We start from the raw sequence: 24,560 nt of genomic DNA, 5'->3' as shown, positions 1-24,560 counted from the left end.
TTTTTTTTTGGTTTTACACATTGTTTTAAGAAATTTATATATATTATTTCATTTAATATGCACAACTTCTCCTTAAGATTATCCGTATTTTATAAATAAGCAAATAAGCTTAGAGTGGTTAAGCCGTTGTTTACATATGAATGTGTTATAGGTTTTAAAGTAGTAGGGCCTGGGAGGATAAATGCTGCTATTCCTGGATTTATTTTTAAGGCTAAAATTATTTTAAATAATATGTATTCTAAAAACAGTGTACCTATTTCTCAGAATGTGGAAAATTTTCAACTAAAACCCCTGCCTTTATAGACTTTACTGTCTATCGTAGAGCTAGACACTGAATAATCACACAGATATATAACTAAAACTGTTGTAAGTGTTCAAAAGAAGTACAGGGTACTATGAGGGGTTTTGCTCTAGTCAAGTAATTACCCAAGCAAGTGACAACTGAACTGAGATGTGAATGATAAGTAGGAGTTAACTGTGGTGGGGAAAGGCCAGGGATAATGGGGTTGAGTGAAAGGTGGACTGCAGAAGTAAGGCTGGGAAGATAGGCAGGGGTCAGGCCATGCAGGATCTTGTAGGCTTGTGACGGAGTTTGTCTATTCTAAGAAAAACGGGGTACCATTGAAGGATTTAACTAAGTAAAGGTAACATATTTGATTTGTGTTGGAAAAAATCACTTCTAGCTGCAGTTGGGGAGAACTGATTGAATCGGAGCAGGAGTATTCTTCTGGTGTCTTATTTCTATATAACTATCTGAACATTCATTCAACAGTAATGCCTTTATAGTTTTTCTAACATTTTCAGATATACAGAAGCTCCGAAGTACATTTTTAAGTTCTGTCAAGGAATACTCCCCCTTCCATTCTTCTATTTAACTAGTAGCAAAGTTCTGTCATTCATTCATTGTTTTGTTATTCAGTGCTTGTTATGTGCCAGACCCTAATGGTACTACTTGGAGAAGGGGGTAGCTTAAGAGCAAAGAAAACTTCTGCGCTTTACTCCTGTTTCATATAGAATAGTTAAGTTTCTGTTCAGCATACTGTGCTCAGTCGTTGTTGAACTGAACAAAAGCTTTCTAACACCTCTTGACCTCTTTGGTCAGGAGTTGAAGACCGAACTACCTAAGCATTTATCTGTATAGTTAGTCAAAGTCCACCTTAAGCCCTTTCTCCACTCCTCCTCTGAACACTAAGCATGTTTATAGTCTGGCTTATGGGACAGATGCCTTCTTTTAAAGTTAGCTTTCTATGTCTCTGTCTGGCTCTCATCACCATACTGTAAACTCCTAGAGGCTTGGGACTGGCTCACATCTTCCCAGTACCTTCCAGAGGCCCCATTTTTCCATGCAGTAAATGGTTAACAAAAGTTTGCTGACAGCATTAAGCCTACACTGGATCATGTATTGTTTCATATATTACTTCCTCATCAAGTCTCCCACCCCACAGAATTAATTACACAATCCTTTGTGTTTCACCCTAAAACTAACCAGCTGCCATCAAGTCAACCCTGACCCATCGTGACAGAGTAGAACTGTGTTCTATAAGGTTTTCAATGGCTAATTTTTTTGAAGTAGACCACCAGCCTTTCTTCTGAGCATATAATTAGTGTAACCCTTATCACATTACTAATTTATACACCCTGATTATGCCTTCATTAAGTGTAAGAATTTTAACCTGGATGACTGGAATACTGGTGATGACAAAAATAAATAAGAAATTTCAGAAAAGGATTTATTTTTGAGGAAAAATTATTTACTTTTAGAGTATAGCAATTGGAATCAACCATGCCTGCCTATATGATCCAGGGCTATTGCTGCTGTTGTTAGGTGCCATCGAGTTGGTTCCAACTCATAGTGACCCTGTGCACAACAGAACGAAACACTTCCCGGTCCTGTGCCATCCTCACAGTTGTTGCTATGTTTGAGCATGTTCTTACAGCCACTGTGTCAGTCCATCTCTTTGAGAGTCTTCCTCTTTTTGGCTGACCCAGGTCTAAGGCTTGGTATATTTTGCCCCCCTTGGCTTCACTCTAAAATCAGAGAGGTCCTTACATAATACATATCCATTTCTCAAATGGACTAGTCTAAGCCTAGTCCTAGGTCATAAGGCTTAAGTCATAAGTCTTTAAGCCTAGTCCTAGGTCATAAGGCTTAAGACAGTATAAGGTAAGGAGCTTAGAACAGTATAAGGTAAGGAGAAACAATGGTAGTTTAGTTAGTATACAAATGCTGTGTATTCAAATAGAATTCGGTTCCCATACTGCTGTTTTTGTTGCTCCTGCTGCTGTTGCGTTATCTGGTAACTGCATGACTTTACTGAGTTTGTTTCTTCACCAGTAAAGTGAGATTTCTTGCGGGGTGGGGGGAGGTGAAAGGTCAGGTGTTTGAACTTTTATAAATGCCTAGTGCACAGTTGGTGATTTTGATATATTGTATGTGAATTTGTAAAGAAGGCCTCGTCTACCCTCCGAAGATGTTTTAACCCCCACCTTGTCAAAGTGAAAAACATTTTGTTCTTAATAAATGTCATAAACATGTTTTGTAAAAATTTGTTTTTTGAACATGTTCTTTTCGAGAAAAAATCTTTTTAAAGTAAAAAAACGTGTTTTTACCTGAAAAGGGAGAAGCTTCCTGCTTGTGTTTGAAAGAAAGCCTGTGTAAGCACCTGCTAACCATCTGTGCTGAATTTTAACATAAAAACCTGGAGAAGAGTATCCGCTCTCTGTGTCTGAATTGGGTTTTCTGCAACCACATACCAGTTACTGTCTAGTCAGAATTGACTCATGGCGACCTCATGTGTATCACAGTAGAACTCCATAGAGTTCTTAATGGCTGATTTTTTGAAAGTAGATCATCAGGTCTTTCTTTGAGGCACCTCTGCATGAACTCAAACCACTAACCTTTTGGTTAGTAGCCGGGCACATTAACCATTTGCACCACCCAGGGACTCTGCAGCCATATACTATCAGGCAATTTCAGCCACCTCATGTCAACTGGAGGAAGAAAAATTCGCTAGCAGAGGTCACTGATGCATTCTACTGGGACCCTGCAGTTGCTGAGGCAGTGAGAGACTGACCACCATGCCTATCACCTTTACAACCCGCCCCCCCCATTAACTCACTCCCTGCTAAGCTTAATTAAGGAAAATGAATGCAGATATTGTACCGGTCAAGTGTGTATGTGCCATCAGTAACAGAGGGTTTTAAATTTAACCTTGATTTAATACACAGAATAAAGTAATGATGAATAAATACTTGCTCCTTCTAATATGTTGTTGTTAGGTACAATCGAGTCGGTTCTGACTCATAGCCACCCTGTGTACAACAGAATGAAACACTGCCCAGTCCTGTGCCATCCCCACAATTGTTGCTATGTTTGAGCCCATTGTTGCAGCCACGGAGTCGATCCATCTCACTGAGGGTCTTCCTCTTTTTCGCTAACCCTCTACCAAGCATGATGTCCTTCTTCAAGGACTGGACCCTCCTGATAACATATCCAAAGTATGTGAGACAAAGTCTCGCCGTCCTTGCTTCTAGGAGCATTCTGGCTGTACTTCTTCCGAGGCAGATTTGTGAGTGCTTCTGGCCAAAAAAACCAAACCCGTTGCCGTCGAGTTGATTCTGGCTCATGGTGACTCAATAGGATAAAGCAGAACTGCCCCAAAGAGTTTCCAAGGAGTGCCTGGTGGATTCAAACTGCTGACCTTTTGGTTAGCAGCCGTAGCTCTTAACCACTATGCCATCAGGGTTTCTGTTCTGGCAGTCCTTGGCATATTCAATATTCTTTACCAACACCATAATTCAAAGGCATCAATTCTTCTTCAGTCTCCTTATTCACTGTCCAGCTTTTGCATGGGTATGGGGCACTTGAAAACACATGGCTTGGATCAGGCACACCTTAGTCCTCAAAGTGACATTTTTGCTTTTTAACACTTTAAAGAGGTCTTTTTGCAGAGATTTGCTCAATGCAATACATCGTTTGATTTCTTGACTGCTACTTCCATGGGCATTGATAAAATGAAGTCATTTTACTTGGACCCTTCCTATATAGGACCTATGTAGGATCTAAACCAGGAGTTCAGGGCTTTCATCCAGAGATAGGATGAAAGCATAGAGTTCCTTACTCTTTGGATGTACTCCCATCTCCTGTTGAGATGTCAAGGCCTAGAACATACTCCCTTGACATCTACAGGGGTTAGTCTAAATAATATATAATTGCTTCTGTTCTGCTTTTGTAAATTCTTCAGATTGTTGGAATTCTCTCCAACTCACTCCATACAACCTTTCACTGGGGACTTGGCTCTTTGTGTGTGTGTGTGCGTGCGTGCTTTAAGTAAATGTTCACAATTCAAGTCAGTCTCTCATACAAAAACCCATACACACACTTATGTGACCCTAGTTGCTCTCCCTAAAAATGTGACAGCACACTCCATCTCATCACCCTGTGTTTCTTGTGTCCATTCAACCAGCTCCTGTCCCCTTCTGCCCTCTCATCTCGCCTCTGGACAGGAGCTGCCCATTTAGTCTCATGTATCTACTTGAGCCAAGAAGCACACTCCTCACCAGCATCACTTTATGTCTTATAGTCCAGTCTAATCTTTGTCTGAAGGGTTGGCTTCGGGAATGTTTTTAGTTCTGGGCTAAGAGAGAGTTTGGGGGCCATGTCTTCTGGGGTCCCTCCAGTCTCAGTCAGACCGTTGTCTGTTTTCTTTTTTTTAACTGCAATTTGAGTTCTGCACCCCACTTTTCTCCCACTCCATCAGGGACTCTCTGTTGTGTTCCCTGTCAGGGCAGTCATTGGTAGTAGTCGGGCACCATCTAGTTCTTCTGGTCTCAGGCTGATGGAGTCTCTGGTTTATGTGGCCCTTTCTGTCTCTTGGGCTCATATTTTCCTTGTGTCTTTGGTGTTCATTCTCCTTTGCTCCAGGTGGGTTGGGACCAACTGATACATCTTAGATGGCTGCTTGCTAGCTTTTAAGACCCCAGACACCACTCACCAAAATGGGATGCAGAACATTTTCTTAATAAACTTTGTTATGCCAGTTGACCTAGATGATGGGGACTTGGTTCTTAATGTTTTCACCACCAAAGGGAGGGTTTCTTCAAAGGGAGCAGTAGAGCATTGCAGTTAAGAATTCAGGTTCTAGTCTAGTCAGACCTGAGTTCAAATATAGCTTTATCACTTTGGGCAAATAACCTCTCTAAGCCTCATTTTCTTCATCTGCAGAGTGGAATTAGTAGTATTTACTTTAAGGTTGGCTGTGAATATTAATTGACATTATGAATGTAAAACCTTCCAACTAGACCACAACTGGTGTTTTGTTGCAGAAAATCCAATTCAGAGAGCTGATGCTCTGCTTCAGGCTTTTATGCTAAAACTCAGCATAGATGACTACCAGGTGCCTCTACTTAGTACACTGCCTGAAACATTTCAAACTTCCAATAAATATTACTATGATAAAAAAAAAAAAAGAAAAAATTTTTTTCTTTTTTTTTATGATAAAGATCAAAGAATATAGGTAAAAGGATCTGGGGAGGGAGAGGAGGGGTGCTGAAAGGCAATTCTTATAATTTAGCCTGTGGTAAACCTACTTGCCTTCAGACATGACTGAACCGATTAAAAACTATGCTCAGAGGTGCTGAAAAGGAAGAGACTATACTTGTACTGTCATTGAAATCTGTTGACTACTATGGCTAGGGAACAAAACAATGACTGATGCATGACCCCTACCTTCAGAAGTCTTACAGTCTAGTTTCTCTTTTAGTAAAACTTCAGGAGCCACTGTTAATCTCATAAGGATGTGGTAAAACTAAATAGGTGAAAATCTGAAATAATGCAGGTCTGTTCATTTCTCATCATAGAACTAGAAAGGATCATAGGAAATCTGTCAGTCTTATCTTCAAATGGGTGAAGATCTGGAGGAAAGGCTTTGTAAGAAGCAAAAAGAATCACTGCTAGCAGAATATTATTGTACTATTTCAAATCTAGAAGAGATATGCCAGAAAAATGCTATATCTTTATAAAAATAATTTTAGTGAAAATTATAGTGTGATTGACCAAAAGTATTTCCAGTTCATATGATTATTTTGTAATTAAGATACCATTATAAAAGCCACTTAAATTCCAATGAAAGTGAAATATGCAACTAAATTATGGTACATATATCATACCATATCATGTTTAAAAACCAGATTTTAAAAGATTATTTAATAGCATGGGGAATGCTTTTTTAGTGAAGAAAGGCAGGCCTAGATATAGTATGGTTCTAATTTTGTTAAAAATAGAAAATAGCAACAGAAAAGTGTATAGAAGGAAACACAATAGTTAATCAGTCAATAAGGCTGGAGTATGAGATTACATATAAATTTATTTTCTTCTTGCAACCACGTCTGAATAAAATAAACATTTCAAAGAAAATGGTTCAGGCTCTTATAATACTTATAGTTGAAATACCTGAAGCTTATGGTGTATTAAGCTTCATTTTAACATAAGTCACAATAAAAATCCTTTTAGGTAGGCTACCACAAAACAGATAGGGATATAAGACAAAAAATGATAACTGAAAGTGGGAAAACTTTCACTACTAATTTAACTCATGTCGTTTTAGTATATAAATTATGTATCTCTGACTGTAAGGATCACTAGTGCTCAATAAATAACATGCATAAATCTAATTCGGATATATCACTAAATCATACCTTGAAAATAGCTATCAGCTTGAGAAGGATCAACTGCTTTGTTCATTGAGAACGAGTTGTGTGATTCCTGAGAATGTTTTTGCATCACTTCTGCTATACCAATGGACGAAGATGACGATGAAGACAATCCTAGTCTAACATATCTTCCTTTTTTGCCACAGAGTGAACAATCTACTGGTGTGGCACTAGGTCCCCGGGGCAGTTGAACTTCATCTCTGTTGTAGTTTCTCACAGCTCCACTGTGATGCACAGAGCGTTCCCGCTGCCATATATAGTGGGTTGGTGCAATGGCCATAACCTATAGTGGAAAACTTACTTTTAGAATTTTATAAAAATTTTATAGTTTAGTAAAATTAAGAACAAACATTTTAACTCAAGAATAGCTATCTCTAAAACTAAGTTAACAATGTTAAAATAATAATGTATTTCCAGATCAGGCAGTGTTACCTATAAAGTGATCCATTGCTTGGATCCTTAAGACAATAATTGAGAATGTATTTAAATTATTTCAAATAGGAAACAGGACTGAAGCAAACTGCCAGGCTATCAGGGTATTTATTTTTCAATTCTTAAATATTCTGAGTTTGGGAAAAATGAAGTTAACCCAAAACAAAATATAATTCTTAACTTTGGAAGGTGCTGGGATTAAAAAAAAAAAACAAAAAACTTTGAGGTTCTAACTATGTGTATTAGGCTACTCTTAAAATGTTTGCAATTATGGTAAGAAATATGGTGACTAAGAACACAGGCAAGTTACTTAACCTTTCTGTTCCTCAGTTTCCTGATTTGTAATATGGAGATAATAATACTGTTCATCTTAGAGGGTTGTTGTGAGGATTGGATGAGGTATTATTTGTAAAGCACCAACAGTCCTCACTACATGTCAAGCATTATTCTATAAGGTTTGTTAAATAAATGGGCTTTGGAGTCTGGATAGACTTTGCTTCTTATCCTGGCTCTGCCACTTGTTCGCTATATGCTGGGCATATTATTTAACCTTTCAGAGGTTTCCTTTGTACATACCTAAAATGTACATCATAGGATTGTTGAGGATTAGAGGAAATGTATGTAAGTCTTTATCACATAGCATCTAGCAAATATGAGCCATTTTCTTTAAGAAGTAAGCAATACAGTAATGCTAGGAAGTGTACTTAATGTGCTGACCTCATGACTGAAGTTTAGAACTTCTAAGCATTCTAAGCAAAAATGTTTAGTTCCATTTATCAATAACCCAACATAAATGAAAACTGTAGAATTTTAGAGCTTGATGGAGCCTTATTAATTACCTAGACTACTGATATCCAAACTGTTTTGAGCCCTAAGTTTTCACAGAGGTATATTAGGGACCCCAGGAAAGGGTAAGGGAAGACTGAGCAGACAGAGCAGCTCAATACTTATTTTATATGGGAATGTGTGTAAAATTTTGTTAGGAAAGAAAGGCTTTTGCCGTTAAAAAGAAAAATAAAAACCTTTAAAACCCCAGATTTAGACCAGTCCCCTCAGAAAAAGGGGTTACTCTGTCCTCCCCCCACATGAAGAATACTAGCTATGCTAATTTGAAAAAGGATATTTTAGAATTGAATTTATTTTATAATCCACTTCTTAATCCTTCAAAACATTTCAACCAAAGACCTAATAAAGTTACGTACATTCAAAAATAAATAAATAGATAAAGATATTACCTATAAACATTTCTATGACAATGTAAAACTAGGTTCAGAGTTTACTAAGGTGATGAAGTAGAATATTAGAATTTCTTATTCCTTCCACATTGATCTACTCATCTTCCCCAACACTTCTGTATCTTTATTTCCCATGTCTTGAGTGTCCCCTCCCTTCATCTGTCTTGGCATTGCTTCAATTCCTGGCATAAGTCCCAACTTTCTAACAACTCCAGCTTTCAGGTTTTCTTGTCTCTTAGGGCTTTAAGTGTAAAACTGTCTAGTACTAGATACACCTTTTTATGCACGTAACCTACATTAAGGAGCCCTGAGGGCATAGTGGTTAAGAGCTCAGCTGCCAACTGAAAGGTTGGCAATTCGAACCCACCAGTCGCTCAGAGGAAGAAAGATGTGCAGTCTGCTTCTATAGAGATTTAGCTTGGAAACCCTCTGGGGCAGTTCTACTCTGTCCTGAAGGGTTGCTGTGAGTCAGAATCCACCCGACGGCAACGGATTATTTTGGTGTTTGGTTTAATCTCCTATACTAAATGCCCCCTCAGGGCAGGAATTGCCTCTCATATACCTCTGTACCAAATACTCTCCACACAACATTATGCAGTCAGTAAATATTTTTTAATGGTATATGAAAATAAGAATTGGAGGCCACCTTAACCAACATGATTTTTGTAGTGATCCTACAGCAAAGTTTAGTGAGAAGAGCAGAGGGAAATAGGAAGGGCACAAAATAGCAGGTGTGGTAAGCTCAGGAATTCAGGAACCTGTTATTTCTGCAATAAGCTAGGCATCGTGGTCTTTCCACATACTAGATCAGCTCGCTAGAAAAATATACATGCACTTATTTTTTAACATACAGTAAAATCTGAGAAAGCTGGAACCTGTGTAAGGCAGAAACCTGTCAGAGAAGGAAAACCCAAATATTTTCCATTAAAACAAGCAATAGAAAAGTGGTAAGACTGCACCCTGTCAACGGCGGAAAATTTTCAATACCTGGGAAAACAAGGCAGTCTGTCAAGTTCTGGCTCTTACAGGTTTCACTGTATATTCTGTTTACATATATTTTATACTGATATATATAATGTTATTGTGGTAACAACAGTGAATTATATAACTTCCTGGGCCACAGGGCACTTTTTTTTTTAAATAATTTTTATTGTACTTTAAGTGAAAGTTTACAAGTCAAGTCAGTCTGTCACATATAAGCTTATATATACCTTACTCCATACTCCCACTTACTCTCCCCCTAATGAGTCAGCCCGCTCCCTCCTTCCAGTCTCTCCTTTTGCGACAGTTTTGCCAGTTTCTAACCCTCTCTACCCTCCCGTCTCCCCTCCAGACAGGAGACGCCAACACAGTCTCAAGTGTCCACCTGATTCAAGTATTTCACTCTTCATCAGCATCTCTCTCCAACCCATTGTCCAGTCCCTTCCATGTCTGATGAGTTGTCTTCGGGAATGGTTCCTGTCCTGGGCCAACAGAAGGTCTGGGGACCATGACCGCTGGGATTCTTCTAGTCTCAGTCAGACCATTAAGTCTGGTCTTTTTATGAGAATTTGGGGTCTGCATCCCACTGTTCTCCTGCTCCCTCAGGGGCTCTCTGTCAGGGTGCCTTTTTTGTATGAGAAAAATGAGGTCACCTTCAGTCCTCAAGTTCTATGATTCTGTGGAAGTGACTTCTCTGAAACATTGGTAGCGGTTACTGTACTAAAAATGTTATCCTCGTTTTTGCTTTATCTTACTCTCTGCTATTTCCACGTTTTTTTTGTTGTTGTTGTTGTTGCCTTTGATGGGTGTTGCTAAAATTTAATTCTTGGCCCTTTGTTTTTCTCTCTTTATACTCTACCTCCCTGTTGTCTCGAGAGGTGTTAAAAGCACTGACTCTGGAGTCGGACTGCCTGGGTTTGAATGCTGATGTGCTGCTTTTCTCCACTGGAATAGTCACTTCTTTGTGCTTTAGTTTCCTCATCTGGGGTTACCTAGCTCTAAAAATTGTTATCAGAGTTAATATTTAGAAGTGTCTGGCAAGTATTACCCAAAAAGTACTAGTATTACTTCGCAAGTTCAAAAAGTATTAGTATTACTTTTACCTTGGATCTCTTATCTACTAAGCTTGAAACGTCACTTATATGTAGACTCACCTTACCATACGTGTTGACCATTCACTTAACTATTCAGTTACCACTTTAAATTCATTATGTCTAATACCAAATTCCTTATCTTCCCAATAAACCAGTTTCTTTCTCTAGCCTTCCCTATTTCCATTATTAATCCATTATTTTCCTTGTTATATAGATTTTTAACTCTGATACCTCCCTCTCCTATATGCCTTATATCCAACTGGTCACCAAGCAGTGATGATAATAATTTTGTTATATTCTAGCACTGATTCTTTTTCTTCACCACTGCCATGAATGTAGTTAACACCCTTGCTTCTCTATATTGGGTCTCTTCTGCATACTGTCACTGGATTACCCTGCCCAAAACGCTCCTTACATCTCACCACTGCTTTCTAAATTCCTAATCTGGAATCAAGTAGTAGCTGATGGAGAACTTGGCTGTGATGATTTGTGGGATCTAGGCCAGACAGAGTACATAAGTGGAATAGAGAAAAGCTTCCTTCTGATTAAATAGCTACCTGCCATGATGCATGAGATTCTCTTTCTCATCAGATAGGCATCCTCCATAATCTGTGAACTAGGCTAGAAATTAAGCCATTACAAACCAAGTAAATTCCACCTCTGAGGAGCTGATGTCAAAAAAGGTAACTGATCGTAAGAAAGTAAGATCAGAATAAGTAGGGAAACAGTCTTTACTCTTTTCTGGAGAAGACCTTCGTATTTTTCTAATTTAATCACAACCCACCTCTTCCCAAAAAAGGATTTGAGCTAACTTACAAAAAGAGCAACTGCAAAAAAAAAAAAAAAGATTAAACTAGGACCCAAAAGGGAAAATTGAGCTAAGGGGAGGTAAAAGCAGATACGCCAGCAATAAAGGGTTACAAGTTGACCAGTTGCCATCAAGTTGACTCCTGCTCATGGTGACCCCATGTGTGTCAGAGCAGAACGTACTCCATAGGGTTGCCTTGCTGCCCAGGTTAAAAAAGGAAAAGAAACAACTTACAAACTCATTATTATCTGAGAGAATATGTTCTTTTTTTGACAGTGGAGTATAATGGAAAGTCTGCTGAGTTTAATGACAATGACAAGTCACAACCTTTCTAAGCCAAAGTTTCTTAATCTGTGAAATAGAAAGAACATTTATGCTATTTATATCCCAAGACACAATGATAAAAAATATACATTTTTTAAACTAACAAATAATGAAACTGTTTATGAACTTGGAGAGTACTATACCCAAAACCCATTGCTCTAGAGTGGATTCCAACTCATAGCCACCCTGTAGGACAGAGCAGAACTGCACAATACAGTTTCTAAGGCTGTAATCTGAAGAGTGGCTGGTGGATTCAAACTGCAGATCTTCATCAGTTAGCAGCTGAGCACTTAGCCACTGTGCCACCAGGGCTCATTAAAGTACTATACAAATGTAAAATATTATTGCAAGCCAGTTGGAAGCTACTACCCTAACATGGGTTTATTTTAGGATATGGGACCATAGAAATGTGTAGCAGTATGCCAATACAGGGCTCTCAAAACCAAATGCATAGAATGTTTGCCTAATTTTCTAACAGTATGTCTTGCTACTTCAGTGCAGCAAACTGCATCCCTTCAGCAAACTTCAGGAATGATGTAATACTTATTTATAATAAACTTGATGTCTTACTCATAAATGAACTGTTGATTGAATACTTAGAGAACAAGATAAAATCTATGAGGTAGTTGCCTTTTCTATACACCAACATGATTCAAAGCCTTTCTGAAAAAGACATTTTTATCACTATAAAGGGTACCTACTTGGAACAGCCAAAAAGAAAAAAAAAAAAAAGCTTATCTATCTGCCACTGGAGTAGGGGGGTGGTGCTAAGTGAGCTCAGTGAAGACTTGTTTTATAGTTTATTGTTTTTCTATTTCATTGATAAGGTTAAGTACAAAAAAGAACTGGAAGTCATTCCATTCATTCCATCAGTCAGTAAATATTTATTGAGTACTACTAGGTGCCAGACACTATTCTAGGCACTGGAGACACAGTAAAAACAAAATATCTTGTCTTCTTGGAATTTATATCCTGGTGGGGGGAAATAAACATTAGCAAGATAAATAAAACAGTATATTATATGGTGATTAAATGCCATGAAGAAAACTGAAATCAGGAAAGGGAATACAGAGTAACAGCAGGAGATATTAGTTGTTATTTTAATAGCTTTACTGAGATAAAATACCACACCATTCACCATTTAAAGTGTAACATTCAATGGCTTTTAGTATATTCACAGAGTTGTGCAACCATCACCATAAAAAGAAACCATCGTCCCCAAAAGAAAGCAGTCACACTCTTCCTCACTCTTCCCAGGCAGCCACTAACCTTTCTTTCTCTAGCCTTTGACATCTCCCTGCCACTTCTGTCCATTCTGGACATTTCATATAAATGGGATCACAAAACATAAAGTCCTTTGTGGTTGGTTTCTCTCACTTAGCATGTTTTCAAGGTTCATTTGTGTTGTAGAATGTATGTTTCATTTCTTTTTCTTGCCAAATAATATTCCAGTGTATAAATATGCCACAGGTTGTCTATCTGCTCATCAGCTGATGGACATTTGTGCTGTTTCCACTTCGGGCTACTATGAATAGTGCTGCCAGGGACATTCATGTACAAATTTTTGTGTGCACAGAAGATTGCACTTTCCTTGGGTCCTGGATCATACGGTGACTCTATGTTTAGTCTTTTTGAGAAACTGCCAGAGTGTTTTCCAAAGCAGCTACACCATTTTGCATTCCAGAAGTGTATGAGGGTTCCAATTTCTCCACATCGGCACGTCTTTTTTATTATAGCCATCCTAGTGGGTGTGACGTAATATCTCATTGTGGTCTTGACTTGCATTTCCCCTGATGGCTAATGATCTTGAGCTTCTTTTCATGTGCTTGTTGACCATTTGTATATCTTTTTGGAGAAATGTCTATTCAGATCCTTTGCTCATTTTTTAATTGGTTTATTTGTCTTTTTATTATTGAACTGTTTCTTCATATATTCTAGGTGCAAGTCCTTTACCAGATATATGATTTGCAAAAATCTTCTCCTGTTGTGTGGATTATCTTTTTCACTTTCTTAATGTTGTCTTTTGAAGGACAAAAGTTTTTAGTTTTGATGATGTCTAATTTATCTATATTTTCTTTTGTTTTGGTGTCATATCTAAGAAACCTATCATGAAGATTTATCCCTATGTTTTTTTTCTAAGAGTTTTATAGTTTTGGCTCTTACATTTAGATCCTTGGTCCATTTTGAGTTAATTTTTGAGTACAGTATGAGGTAAAGGTATAATTTCATTCTCTTGTCCGTGGATATCCAGTTGTCGGAGCACTATTTATTGAAGACTGTTCTTTGTGCATTGGATTTTCCTGACATCTGTCTTAGTTATCTAGGGTTGCTATAACAGAAATACCGCAAGTGGATGGCTTTAACAAACAGAAGTTTATTCTCTCACAGCCTAGTAGGTTAGAAGTCCTAATTCAGGGCGCCAGCTCCAGGGGAAGGCTCTCTCTCTCTATTGGCTCTGGAGGAAGGTCCTTGTCATCAATCTTCCCTTGGTCTAGGAGATTCTCTGCACAGGAACCCCAGGTCCAAATGATGTGCTCTGCTACCAGTGCTGTGTTCTTGGTGGTATGAGGTCCCCCGTCTGTCTGCTTGCTTCTCTCTTTTATATTGCAAAAGAAGTTGACTTAAGATACAACCTAATCTTGTAGATTGAATCCTGTCTCATTAGCATAACTGCTGCTAATCCCACCTCATTAACATCATAGAGGTAGAATTTACAACACATAGGAAAATCACATCAGATGACAAATGGTGGACAATCACACAATACTAGGAATCATGTCCTTTCCAAGTTGATACACATTTTTGGGTGACACAATTCAATCCATAATAGCACCCTTGTCAAAAACCAGTTAAACATAAATTCTATTCTAGTGAGGGAGATACTTCTTTACACAGGGTGGTTAAGAAAGGTCTCTCTGAGGTAATATTTACATACAGTACTGAAGTGAAGCATACTGATATCTGGGGGAAGAGTATTTCCAGCAATGGGAATGCCAAGTACAAAGATCCTGAGGCAGGAGTGTGCTTGATATGTTTGAGGAACAGCAAGGAGGCCAGTGTGACTGGAACAAAGTGAGAAAGGATAGGAGATGAGGTCAAAGAGATAAGGTGGAAAGAGTTGGCAGACCATGTAGAGCCATGATAAGGCCTTTGACTTTGACCCTGTGCAATGGGAAACCACTGGAAGCTTTTGAGTAGAGGAGTCATGATATGACTTACTTTTTAAAAGGTATACTCTGCTGCTGTATAAAGAATAGACTATAGGGGAGAAAGATTGTAAGAGACCATGTGGAAGACTATGGCAATAATCAAGGCAAGAGATGACAATCACTTAAAGGAGAGTGTTAGTGGTGGAGGTGGTGAGAAATTATGGGCTCTAGATAATTTTTTCAGATATGCATATGAGAAAAAGAAGAGTCAAGGATGACATATATTAGTTTTTTGGCCTGAGCAACTGCAAGGATGGAGTTGCCATTTATTTATTAAGATGTAGAAGACTGAAGAAGGAGGTTTGGAGGTCTGTCGGGGGGGGGCGGAAATCTGGAGTTCAATGTCTGGCACGTTAAATTCAAGATATCTATTAGACAATGAAGTGTGAGTAGGCAATTAGACATGTAGGTCTGGAGTTAAAGATCAACTGGTAAGTGGTCCCAAAAGAGAAGAGATCCTAGGACTGAACCCTGGGGCACTTTACAAGATTGGTGGTGTGAAAAGGAACTGGCAAAGGTGAGTGAGAAGAAGCTGGCGTCCTGGAAACCAGGTGAAGACAGTGTTTCGGGAAGAAATGAGGGATGGTGTCAAATGCTTGCTGCTGCTAAATTGCATAATCTGAGGACTGAGAACTAACCTTTGGATTTGGCAATACAGAGATCTTTGGTACCTGACAAGTTTCTATGGAGTGATGAGGAAAAGACTGAAATAGGTACAAGGAGAATGGAAGGAGAGGAAGTGGAGACGGAGTACAATGACACTTTTAAGGAGTTTAATTGTAACGGACATGGGCAGTGAAATTTTGTTTATTGGAGATCTTAGAGTAATTTTGTATTGTTGGCAGTGATCCAATAAAAATAGAAAATGTGAAAATGCTGGAAAGAGGCTGTAATTACTGGAGTGATGCTCTTTAGAAGGCAAAAAAAGGATGAGCTCTAGTGCACAAGTAAAGGGAATGGACTTGGGTAGAAGCAAAGATAGTTCTTTCATAGTAACAAAGGGAGCACAGATTCATGGGTAAATACACGGTAGGAGGGTGGATAGGGTGGGAACATTTGGTGTTCTTTTCTGGTTGCTTCTATTTTCTCAGTAAATGAGAACGAAAGCATGATACTTGTCAATGGAGTGTGACAGAAGTGGCAGGGAGATGTTAAAGGCGTACTATATTTTTGACTTCATTAAATTTAGTTTACAGTTTAAAGAGACAACAAACAAATAATTCTTAATTCTGTTAAGTGCTATAAAAGGAAACAAACAGGGTACTGCGATAGAGGATAAAGGGATGAAACTCATTTAAATAAAGTGACCCTTTTGAGGAGGCAGTACTACTTAGGTTTCATTTATCTTTTTTGTGTGTTTCATTCATCTTTAATAAAATGTTGATACGTTTTAAAAGCATAAGTAAATAGTATAGCAAATATCCATATTCCTACCTCTCAGAATTAACAGCTGTCAATATTGCTATCTTTGCTTCAAGCCTTTTTAAATGACAAGAAATAAAATAGTTTAGTGTCTGGTAGATACTAAGTTCTCGTTAAATAAATATTTGCTGAGTGAATGAATGGATTCTAGCAATGTTAAGGAGCGGCCTAGCTTGCCCAGTAAGAGCGTAGGCAGTAAATATTTATAAAATATAACTGCAATTTCAAAATTTAGAGTTGGAAGAAACTTTAGTGGCCATCTAGTTTAATTGCTTACCTGAAGCATGAATTCCCTCTATAACATAACCATCTATGTGTTTAAAAAAAAAAATCATTAGTGAGACAGGAATCACTGCTTCAGGAAAAGTCATCTCATTTTTTAGAAAGATATACAACAAAACATATGCCAATTCAACAATTTCTACACGTATAATTCAGTGACATTGATTATATTCTTCAAGTTGTGCAACCATTCTCACTATCCTTTATCAAATTATCCCACCACCATTAACTTAAACTCAATGCTCCCTAAAGAAAAACTCCCCTTTTCCATGCTGGTAACCACTAATAATTTTTGGTTTCTATATATTTACTTATTTCATATAATCATACAATATTTGTCCTTTTGCTACTGACTTATTTCACGTGGCATAATGTTTTCAAGGTTCATCCATGTTGTGGCATACATCAGGACTTCATTTTTCTTTGTGATCATGTAGTATTCCATTGGATGTATATACCACATTTTGTTTATCCATTCCTCTGTTGAAGGGCATTTTGGTTGTTTCTGCATTTTGGCTATCGTGAAAAGTGCTACAATGAACGTTGGTGTACAGGTTTCTGTTTGCATTCCTGCTTTTACTTCTGGGTATATACCTAGGATTGGGATTGATGGGTCATGATAGTTCTATGTTTGACTGAGGAACTGCCAAACTTTTTTCCACAGCAGCTGTACCATTCTACACTACCACCAGCAATGGATAAGCATTGCAGTTTCTTAAGAACCTTGCCAACATGTATTATTTTCCATTTTTTGATCATTATCATTCTGACGGGGTAAGGTGGTATCTCATTGTGATTTTGATTTACATCTTCCTAATGGCTAATGAGAGGCCCTGATGGTGCAGTGGTTAAGAGCTCAGCTGCCAACCAAAGGGCCAACAGTTGAAATTCACCAGCCATTCCTTGGAAACCCTACAGGGCAGTTCTACTCTGTCCTATAGGGTCACTATGAGTCGGAATCAACTCAATAGCAATAGGTTTAATGGCTAATGACACTGAGTATCTTTTCATATCCTCTTTGGTGAAATGTCTCATTTTCAGATACCTGTTAAGATGATATTCTTCATATTGAGCTACCTTTCTCTTTTACTTTTCCATCCACAGATCTTAGTCCTCTGCTTTACAGTCAAAAAAAGACAAATCAAATCTATTTCCTGTCCAACGTTGGCCCTTTAAATATCTGAAAGTAGGTAGCAAGCTTCCTGAATCTTCTCTTCTTCATACTAAAAATATCTAATCCTTTCTATCATTCCACATATGACATTTTTCTTTTGAGACTATTCTCTCGTCTGGATAGAGAGCTGTTGGTCAATGTCATCAAATGTATGTTATGTATAATCTATTTATCCTCCTTTTGTGGACACTGGAGTCCTTGGGTGGTGCAAATGGCTAATGTGCTTGGCTGCTAACTGAAAGGTTGGAGGTTTGATTCCACCCCGAAGCACCTTAGAAGAAAGACCTGGAGATCTACTTCCGAAAAATCAGCCAGTTGAAAAGTCTAAGGTGCACAGAGCTATTCTGACACACATTAATTATTAATGCAGCCAAAGTCTACATAAACTTTTCTGTCAGTCCCATTACACAACCATGTTTACAAGTGTCTAAAACTCTTTAAGTCTTTTACACATATATCATTAAACCACATCATTGTCTTTTGCTCTTTAGTAGTCTGGTATCAGTACCTGCAGGAATTCTCAGCTCCAATAGTGTATATTAAAGTTGATGCAGTTAAAATGATAATACTTGTTGTATCTTTTTTATCTTGGAAGGGGTTGGGTAGTCCACTGGGAGGCAAGTCACTGCCTATCCCCACCTATTGCCTCTGGTGTTCCCTCTTTGTTCTTAGCTAAGTGTCATGTATTGAATTTTGTCCCCCCAAAATACGTGTCAACTTGGCTAGGCCACCGTCTTAGTCATCTAGTGCTGCTGTAACAGAAATACCACAAGTGGGTGGCTCTAACAAAGAGAAATTTATTTTCTCACAATCTAGTAGGCTAGAAGTCCAAATTCAGGGCATCAGCTCCAGGGGAAGGCTTTCTCTCTGTTGGCTCTGGAGAAAGGTCTTTCTCATCAATCTTCCCCTGGACTAGGAGCTTCTCTGCACAGGAACACCGGGTCCAAAGGATGCGTTGTGCTCCCGGCACAGCTTTCTTCATGGTATGAGGTCCCCACTCTCTGCTTGCTTCCCTTTCCTTTTATTTCTTGTAAGATAAAAAGTGGTGCGGGCATACTCCAAGGAAACTCCCTTTACATCAGATCAGGGATGTGACCTTAGTAAGGGTGTTAAAATCCCACCCTAATCCTCTTTAACATAAAATTACAATCACAAAATGAAGGACAATCACACAGTACCGGGGATCATGGCCTAACCAAGTTGCCACATATTTTTGGTGGACACAATTCAATCCATGACAGTCCTGATTCCCAGTAGTATATAATTATCCTCCATTCTGTGATCTGATTATCCTCCATTTTGTGATGTGCTGTAAATCCTAGCCTCTATGCCTGTGGTTATGGTCCCATTTGGGAGTGAGGTGTCTATTATGTTAATGAGGCAGGATTAGGTCATGTTAATGAGGATTAGGTTATGTTTGTTATGTCACTGAGGTAGGATTAGGGTGGGTTGTATCTTGAGTCACCTCCCTTCACCACCCTGCAAGAGATAAAAGCAGAGAGAAGCGAGCAGAGAGAGAGGACCCACTGCCACCAAGAAGAGCTAAAAGTGAAGCATGTCCTTTGGACTGGGGATCCCGGGGCTGAGAAACTCCTAGACTCAGGGGAAGATTGATGAGAAGGACCTCCCCCAGAGTCAATACCCTGGAGTTGGAACCCTGAATTTGGAGTTTTAGCCTCCTGAACTGTTTGAGATAAATTTGTTTGTTAAAGCCATCCACTTGTGGTATTTCTGTTATAACAGCACTAGATAACTAAGACAGTGTCCCATGGGGCCTAAAGTGTCTACTTTGAAAAAATTAGTGTTCAAATCAGGCCCACTACCAAATCCAAGGATGGCAGCAGGTGTGCAAATTACCCACTGTTGACACAGGAAGACAGTGACAAAATAACAATAAAGAACTCTTTCAAGGCCGTGTAATTGGAATGAGTCTACCTTAAATGCTTTAATGAGGACCCATTCATTTCAGGCGTGTATACACCAATCTTGACGTCTTTTTCTATTAAATTTAATCTTGTACACTCTTGCTGTACAGTCTTCTAAGTTATTTCTGAATCCTTGCATTTCCTCAACATTTAACAATCCTAATTTAATCCATAAATAGACATATTTGCCATATCTTCATCTCATTAAGAAATGTAATTAACATGGTTAGTTCTGGAAAGAGTTCTGTGACAAACCACTGAAGTCTTCCCTCAGGTTTGATATTAACCCATTAATTGTCTCTCTGGGGCAATAGTCATTTAACTGGATATGACTTCACTTAATTACAAGATCATGTAGCCTACATTTATCAAACTTTTCTGAACTAATACTGGCTTACAGTGATCACTGCTTTCCATTTAATTTTCTAGAATTTTTTTTTAGTTTAAAACACGAGCTTTCTTCTTTATTGAAAACCAAAGCATTTGATAAAACAATTGATCTTTTAAATGTTAGTGTCCCGCTGCTTTATCATAATAGAAACTGCCATCAAGGAAACTTACTTTATGAAGTCTATGTTAAAAGAGGTATGGTTTTTAAACAAATTTAATTAAAAAAAATTTTTTTATACCCTGTGGTTGGTATTTCAATCTTAGGAACTTGAAACTACACATTCTTTAATGTAAATTATTATTCAATTCCAGTGTTATTACCATTCTCAATAAGATATTTTGGTATGTTCATATCACCCTCTCCCAATATATTGATGATCTTTTAGATAGGAGGAACACACTAAAATAAACATGCTTGTTACAGAAATAGGCTGCCCTGAAATACAGAAATGACAATTTTTAATTATTGTGATACAAAATTAAAATGGCAACATTTTAATCATGATAATGATCAAGGATAATGGTCTACCCTTACATACACAAAAAGTGAAACATCAGAAGCACATTAAAAATAATACAAAGAAAATTACACGACCAGATGATAGAGATAACATATATACTTTAAAATCCTTACCTCCTCACAGCATCGCCTGCTTACAATAGCCCTATAGTCAATTCTATCCCAGAGTTGGTCCCTTAACTTTAAGAAATTAGGGAACAATTTTCTCCAGTTTTTTCCTAAAGCCCATGGAAAAATTTCATACTTCGATTCTTCTTCATCTTCTTCAACTGTATTTGCCAGATACCTAACAAAGATCAACAATCCAAAAAAGAAATGGGTAAAGGACAGGAACAGATAGTACACACACACACTCACACACACACACACACACAGCTTATAAACACATAAAAGATATTCAACCTTACTCACAATTCAAGAAATGCAGAGAATTCAAGACACCAAAAAATGAAAATACAGAGAATTTTACCTTGTTTGGTTCTGGATATTTTTGTATTTTTATAAATCTTCTTAAGGTTTGTTCTCAGATGCAGTTGTTACTTGGATACAGCCTGATCCTTTCAGGTCTTGTTTTTATGACTTGTTAGGTGGATTTGGGGCAATCGCACCACTTTTCAGTATAGAGCTAATTATTCCCCACTTTTTTATGAGTTGGAATCGACTCGATGGCACTGGGTTTCGTTTTTGGGTTTTTACTGAAATAAGACTTTCCTGAGTACTCTATTCAATGCTCATAATTTTTTTTTTTTTTTCAGTTTGGCTGATGGAAACAGGCACTATTATTAAGTGAATATTACTGTGTGAATGAATGTCAGGCACTGTTCGCTCTAATCCTTTATTATGGTATTTCCCCAGAATTAGGTAGTTTCCTTATACACATAAGGAAATTAGTACTCTGCTTAATACTTGAGGGGGACAAGGCGTACATAGAAGCATACATAACATGACCCATAATAAGAATAATACTAAACTAATACACATTAATACACATGGTGGAAGTAACAGACAAGGATATTATAAGTTGTAACTATTCCAGATGTTCAAAAAGTTAAGTAGACACATTGAAGATGTAAAAAAGACCAAAATTGAACTTCTAGAGATGAAAACTACAACGTGTGTGATTAAAAAAAATACACTGAATGGGATTAATGACAGGTTAGGCAATGCAGAAGGAAAAAAAATTTTTTTTTCCTGATTGAATATATATATATATATTTTTTTTAATTGTATTTTAAGTGAAGTCAATTTCTCATACAAAAATTTATACACACATTATTATGTGACCCTAGTTACTCTCGCTAAAATGTGACAGCACAATCCTCCTTTCCCTTGTCCATTCAACCAGCTCCCGTCCCATTTTGCCTTCTCATCTTACCTCCAGACAGGAGCTGCCCATTTAGTTTCGCGTATCTACTTGAACTAAGAAGCACTATCTTCATGACTATCATTTTATGTCTTATAGTCCAATCTAATCTTTGTCTAAGGAGTTGGCTTTGGGAATGGTTTCACTTCTGGGCTAACAGAGCGTCCAGGGGCCGTGTCTTCAAGGGTCTCTCCAGTCTCAGTCAGACCATTAAGTCTGGTCTTTTCAATAGAATTTGAGTTCTGCACCCCACTTTCCTTCTCCTCCGTCAGGGGCTCTCTGTTGTGTTCCCTGTCAGGGCAGTCATTGGTGGTAGCTGGGTACCATCTAGTTCTTCTGGTCTCAGGCTGATGGAGTCTCTGGTTTATGTGGCTCTTTTAGTCTTTTGAGCTAATATTTTCCTTTTGTCTTTGGTATTCTTCACTCTCCTTTGCTCCAGTTGGGTTGGGACCAATTGGTGCATCTCAGATGGCTGCTCGCTAGCTTTTAAGACCCCAGATGCCACTCACCAAAATGGCACACAGAACATTTTCTTAATAAACTTTGTTATGCCAATTGACCTGGATGTCCCTGGAAACCATGGTCCCCAGATCCTTACCCCTACTACTCTGTCCATCTAAGTGTTTGGTTGTATTCAGGAAACTTCTTAGCTTTTGGTTAAGTCTAATTGTGCTGACTTACCCTGTATTTGGAAACCCTGGTGTCATGGTAGTTAAGAACTATGGTTGCTAACGAAAAGGTTGGCAGTTCGAATCCACCAGGTGCTCCTTGGAAACTCTATGGGGCCATTCTACTCTGTCCTGTAGGGTCACTATTAGTTGAAATCGACTCGATGGCAATGGATTTTTTTTTTTTACCCTGTACTGTGTGTTGTCCTGCAGAAGAAAAATTTTGTGAATTTGAAAACATAGCAATAGTTGTTGTTAGGTGCTGTCCTTGGCTAAGCCATGATTCCCAGTATTGTGTGGCTGTCCTCTATTTTGTGATCTGATGAAATTATCCTATGTGTTGTAAATCCTAGCTTCTATGCCTGTAGTTATGATCCTGTTTGGAACTGGGCTGTTCATTATGTTAATGAGGGAGGACACAATCTACAGATTAGGTTGTATCTTGAGTCAATCTCCTTTGAGATATAAAAAAGAGAAGCAACCAGAGAGGGACCTCCTACCACCAAGAAAGGAGAGCTGAAAGAGGAGCATATTCTTTGGACCTGGGGTCCCTGAGCTGAGAAACTCCTAGACCCAAGGGAAAATTGATGACATGGACCTTCCTCCAGAGCCAACAGAGAAAGAAAGCCTTTCCCTGGAGCTGGCGCCCTAAATTCAAACTTCTAGCCTCTTAAACTGTTAGAGAATAATTTTCTCTTTGTTACAGCCATCCACTTGTAGTACTTCTATTGTAGCAGCACTAGATAACTAAGATACTATGTTTGAGCCCATTGTTGTAGCCACTGTGTCAATCCACCTCGTTGAAGGTCTTCCTCTTTTCATAGACGCTCTACCTTACCAAGTATGATGTGCTTCTCCAGGGACTGGTCCCTCCTGATAACATGTCTAAAGTACATGAGATGAAGTCTTCCCATCCTCACTTCTAAGGCGCATTTTGGCTGTACTTTCTCCAAGACAGGCTTGTTTGTTCTTCTGGAAGTCCATAGTATATTCAGTTTTCTTCACAAATACCATAATTCAAAGGCATCAATTCTTCTGTCTTCCGTATTCATTGTCTAGCTTTCACAAGCATATGAGGCAACTGAAAATACCATGGCTTGAGTCAGGCACGCCTTAGCCCTCAAGGTGCCATGTTTGCCTTAACACTTACAAAAAGAGGTCTTTTGCAGCATATTTACCCAACACATTATGTCGTTTGATTTCTTGGCTGCGGCCTTTATGGGCATTGATTGTGGATCCAAGTAAAATGAAATTCTTGACAACTTCAATATTTTTTCCTTTTATCATGATGTTGCTTATTGGTCCAGTTGTGAGAATTTGTTTTTTCTTCATGTTGAGGTGTAATCCATACTGAAGGCTGCATTCTTTGATTGTCATCAGTAAATGCTTCAAGTCCTCTTCACTTTCAGCAGACAAGGTTGTGTCATCTGCATATTGCAGGCTGTTAATGAGACTTCCTCCGATCCTGATGCTGCATTCTTCTTTGCATAGTCCAGCTTCTCAGATTATTTGCTCAGCATACAGACTGAATAACTATGATGAAAGGATAAAACCCAGACATATGCCTTTCCTGATTTTAAACCATGCAGTATCCCCTTATTCTGTTCAAATGGCTGCCTTTTGGTCTATGTACAGGTTCCACATGAGCACAATTAAGTGTTCTGGAATTCCCATTATTTGTAATGTTATCCATAATTTGTTAAGATCCTGTCATGGATTGAATTGTGTCCCCCCAAAATATCTGTCAACTTGGCTAGGTCATGATTCCTTTGTATGATTGTCTACCATTTTATCATCTGATGTGATTTCCCTTTGTCTTGTAAATCCTATCACTATGATGTAATACAATTGATTAGCAGCAGTTATACTGATGCAGTCTACAAGATTAGGTAGTGTCTTAAGCCAATCTCTTTTGAGATATAAAAGAAAGAGGTGAGCAGAGAGACATGGGAACCTCATACCACCAAGAAAGCAGCACCGGAAGCAGAGTGCGTCCTTTGGACCTGAGATTCCTGCGCTGAG

The 24,560-nt window shown here is 38.3% G+C and overlaps 1 protein-coding gene across 1 annotated transcript in view; it reads right to left on the bottom strand.

The window, feature by feature from the left end:
• Nucleotides 1-24,560, bottom strand: part of SPDYA (speedy/RINGO cell cycle regulator family member A) — a 43,033-nt gene that overhangs the window by 1,687 nt on the left and 16,786 nt on the right. The window contains exons 4-5 of the mRNA XM_003411953.4: nt 20,622-20,793; nt 6,697-6,994 (exon numbers count right to left, since the gene is read on the bottom strand). Of these exons, the coding sequence (XP_003412001.1) occupies nt 6,697-6,994; nt 20,622-20,793 (470 nt within the window). The remainder of the gene's footprint in view (nt 1-6,696; nt 6,995-20,621; nt 20,794-24,560) is intronic.

This window comes from Loxodonta africana, chromosome 12, assembly GCF_030014295.1.
Source record: "Loxodonta africana isolate mLoxAfr1 chromosome 12, mLoxAfr1.hap2, whole genome shotgun sequence".
NCBI classification, from domain to species: domain Eukaryota; kingdom Metazoa; phylum Chordata; class Mammalia; order Proboscidea; family Elephantidae; genus Loxodonta; species Loxodonta africana.
The sequence above is the reverse complement of the archived record's forward strand: the minus strand, read 5'-3'. Positions and strand labels throughout refer to the sequence as shown.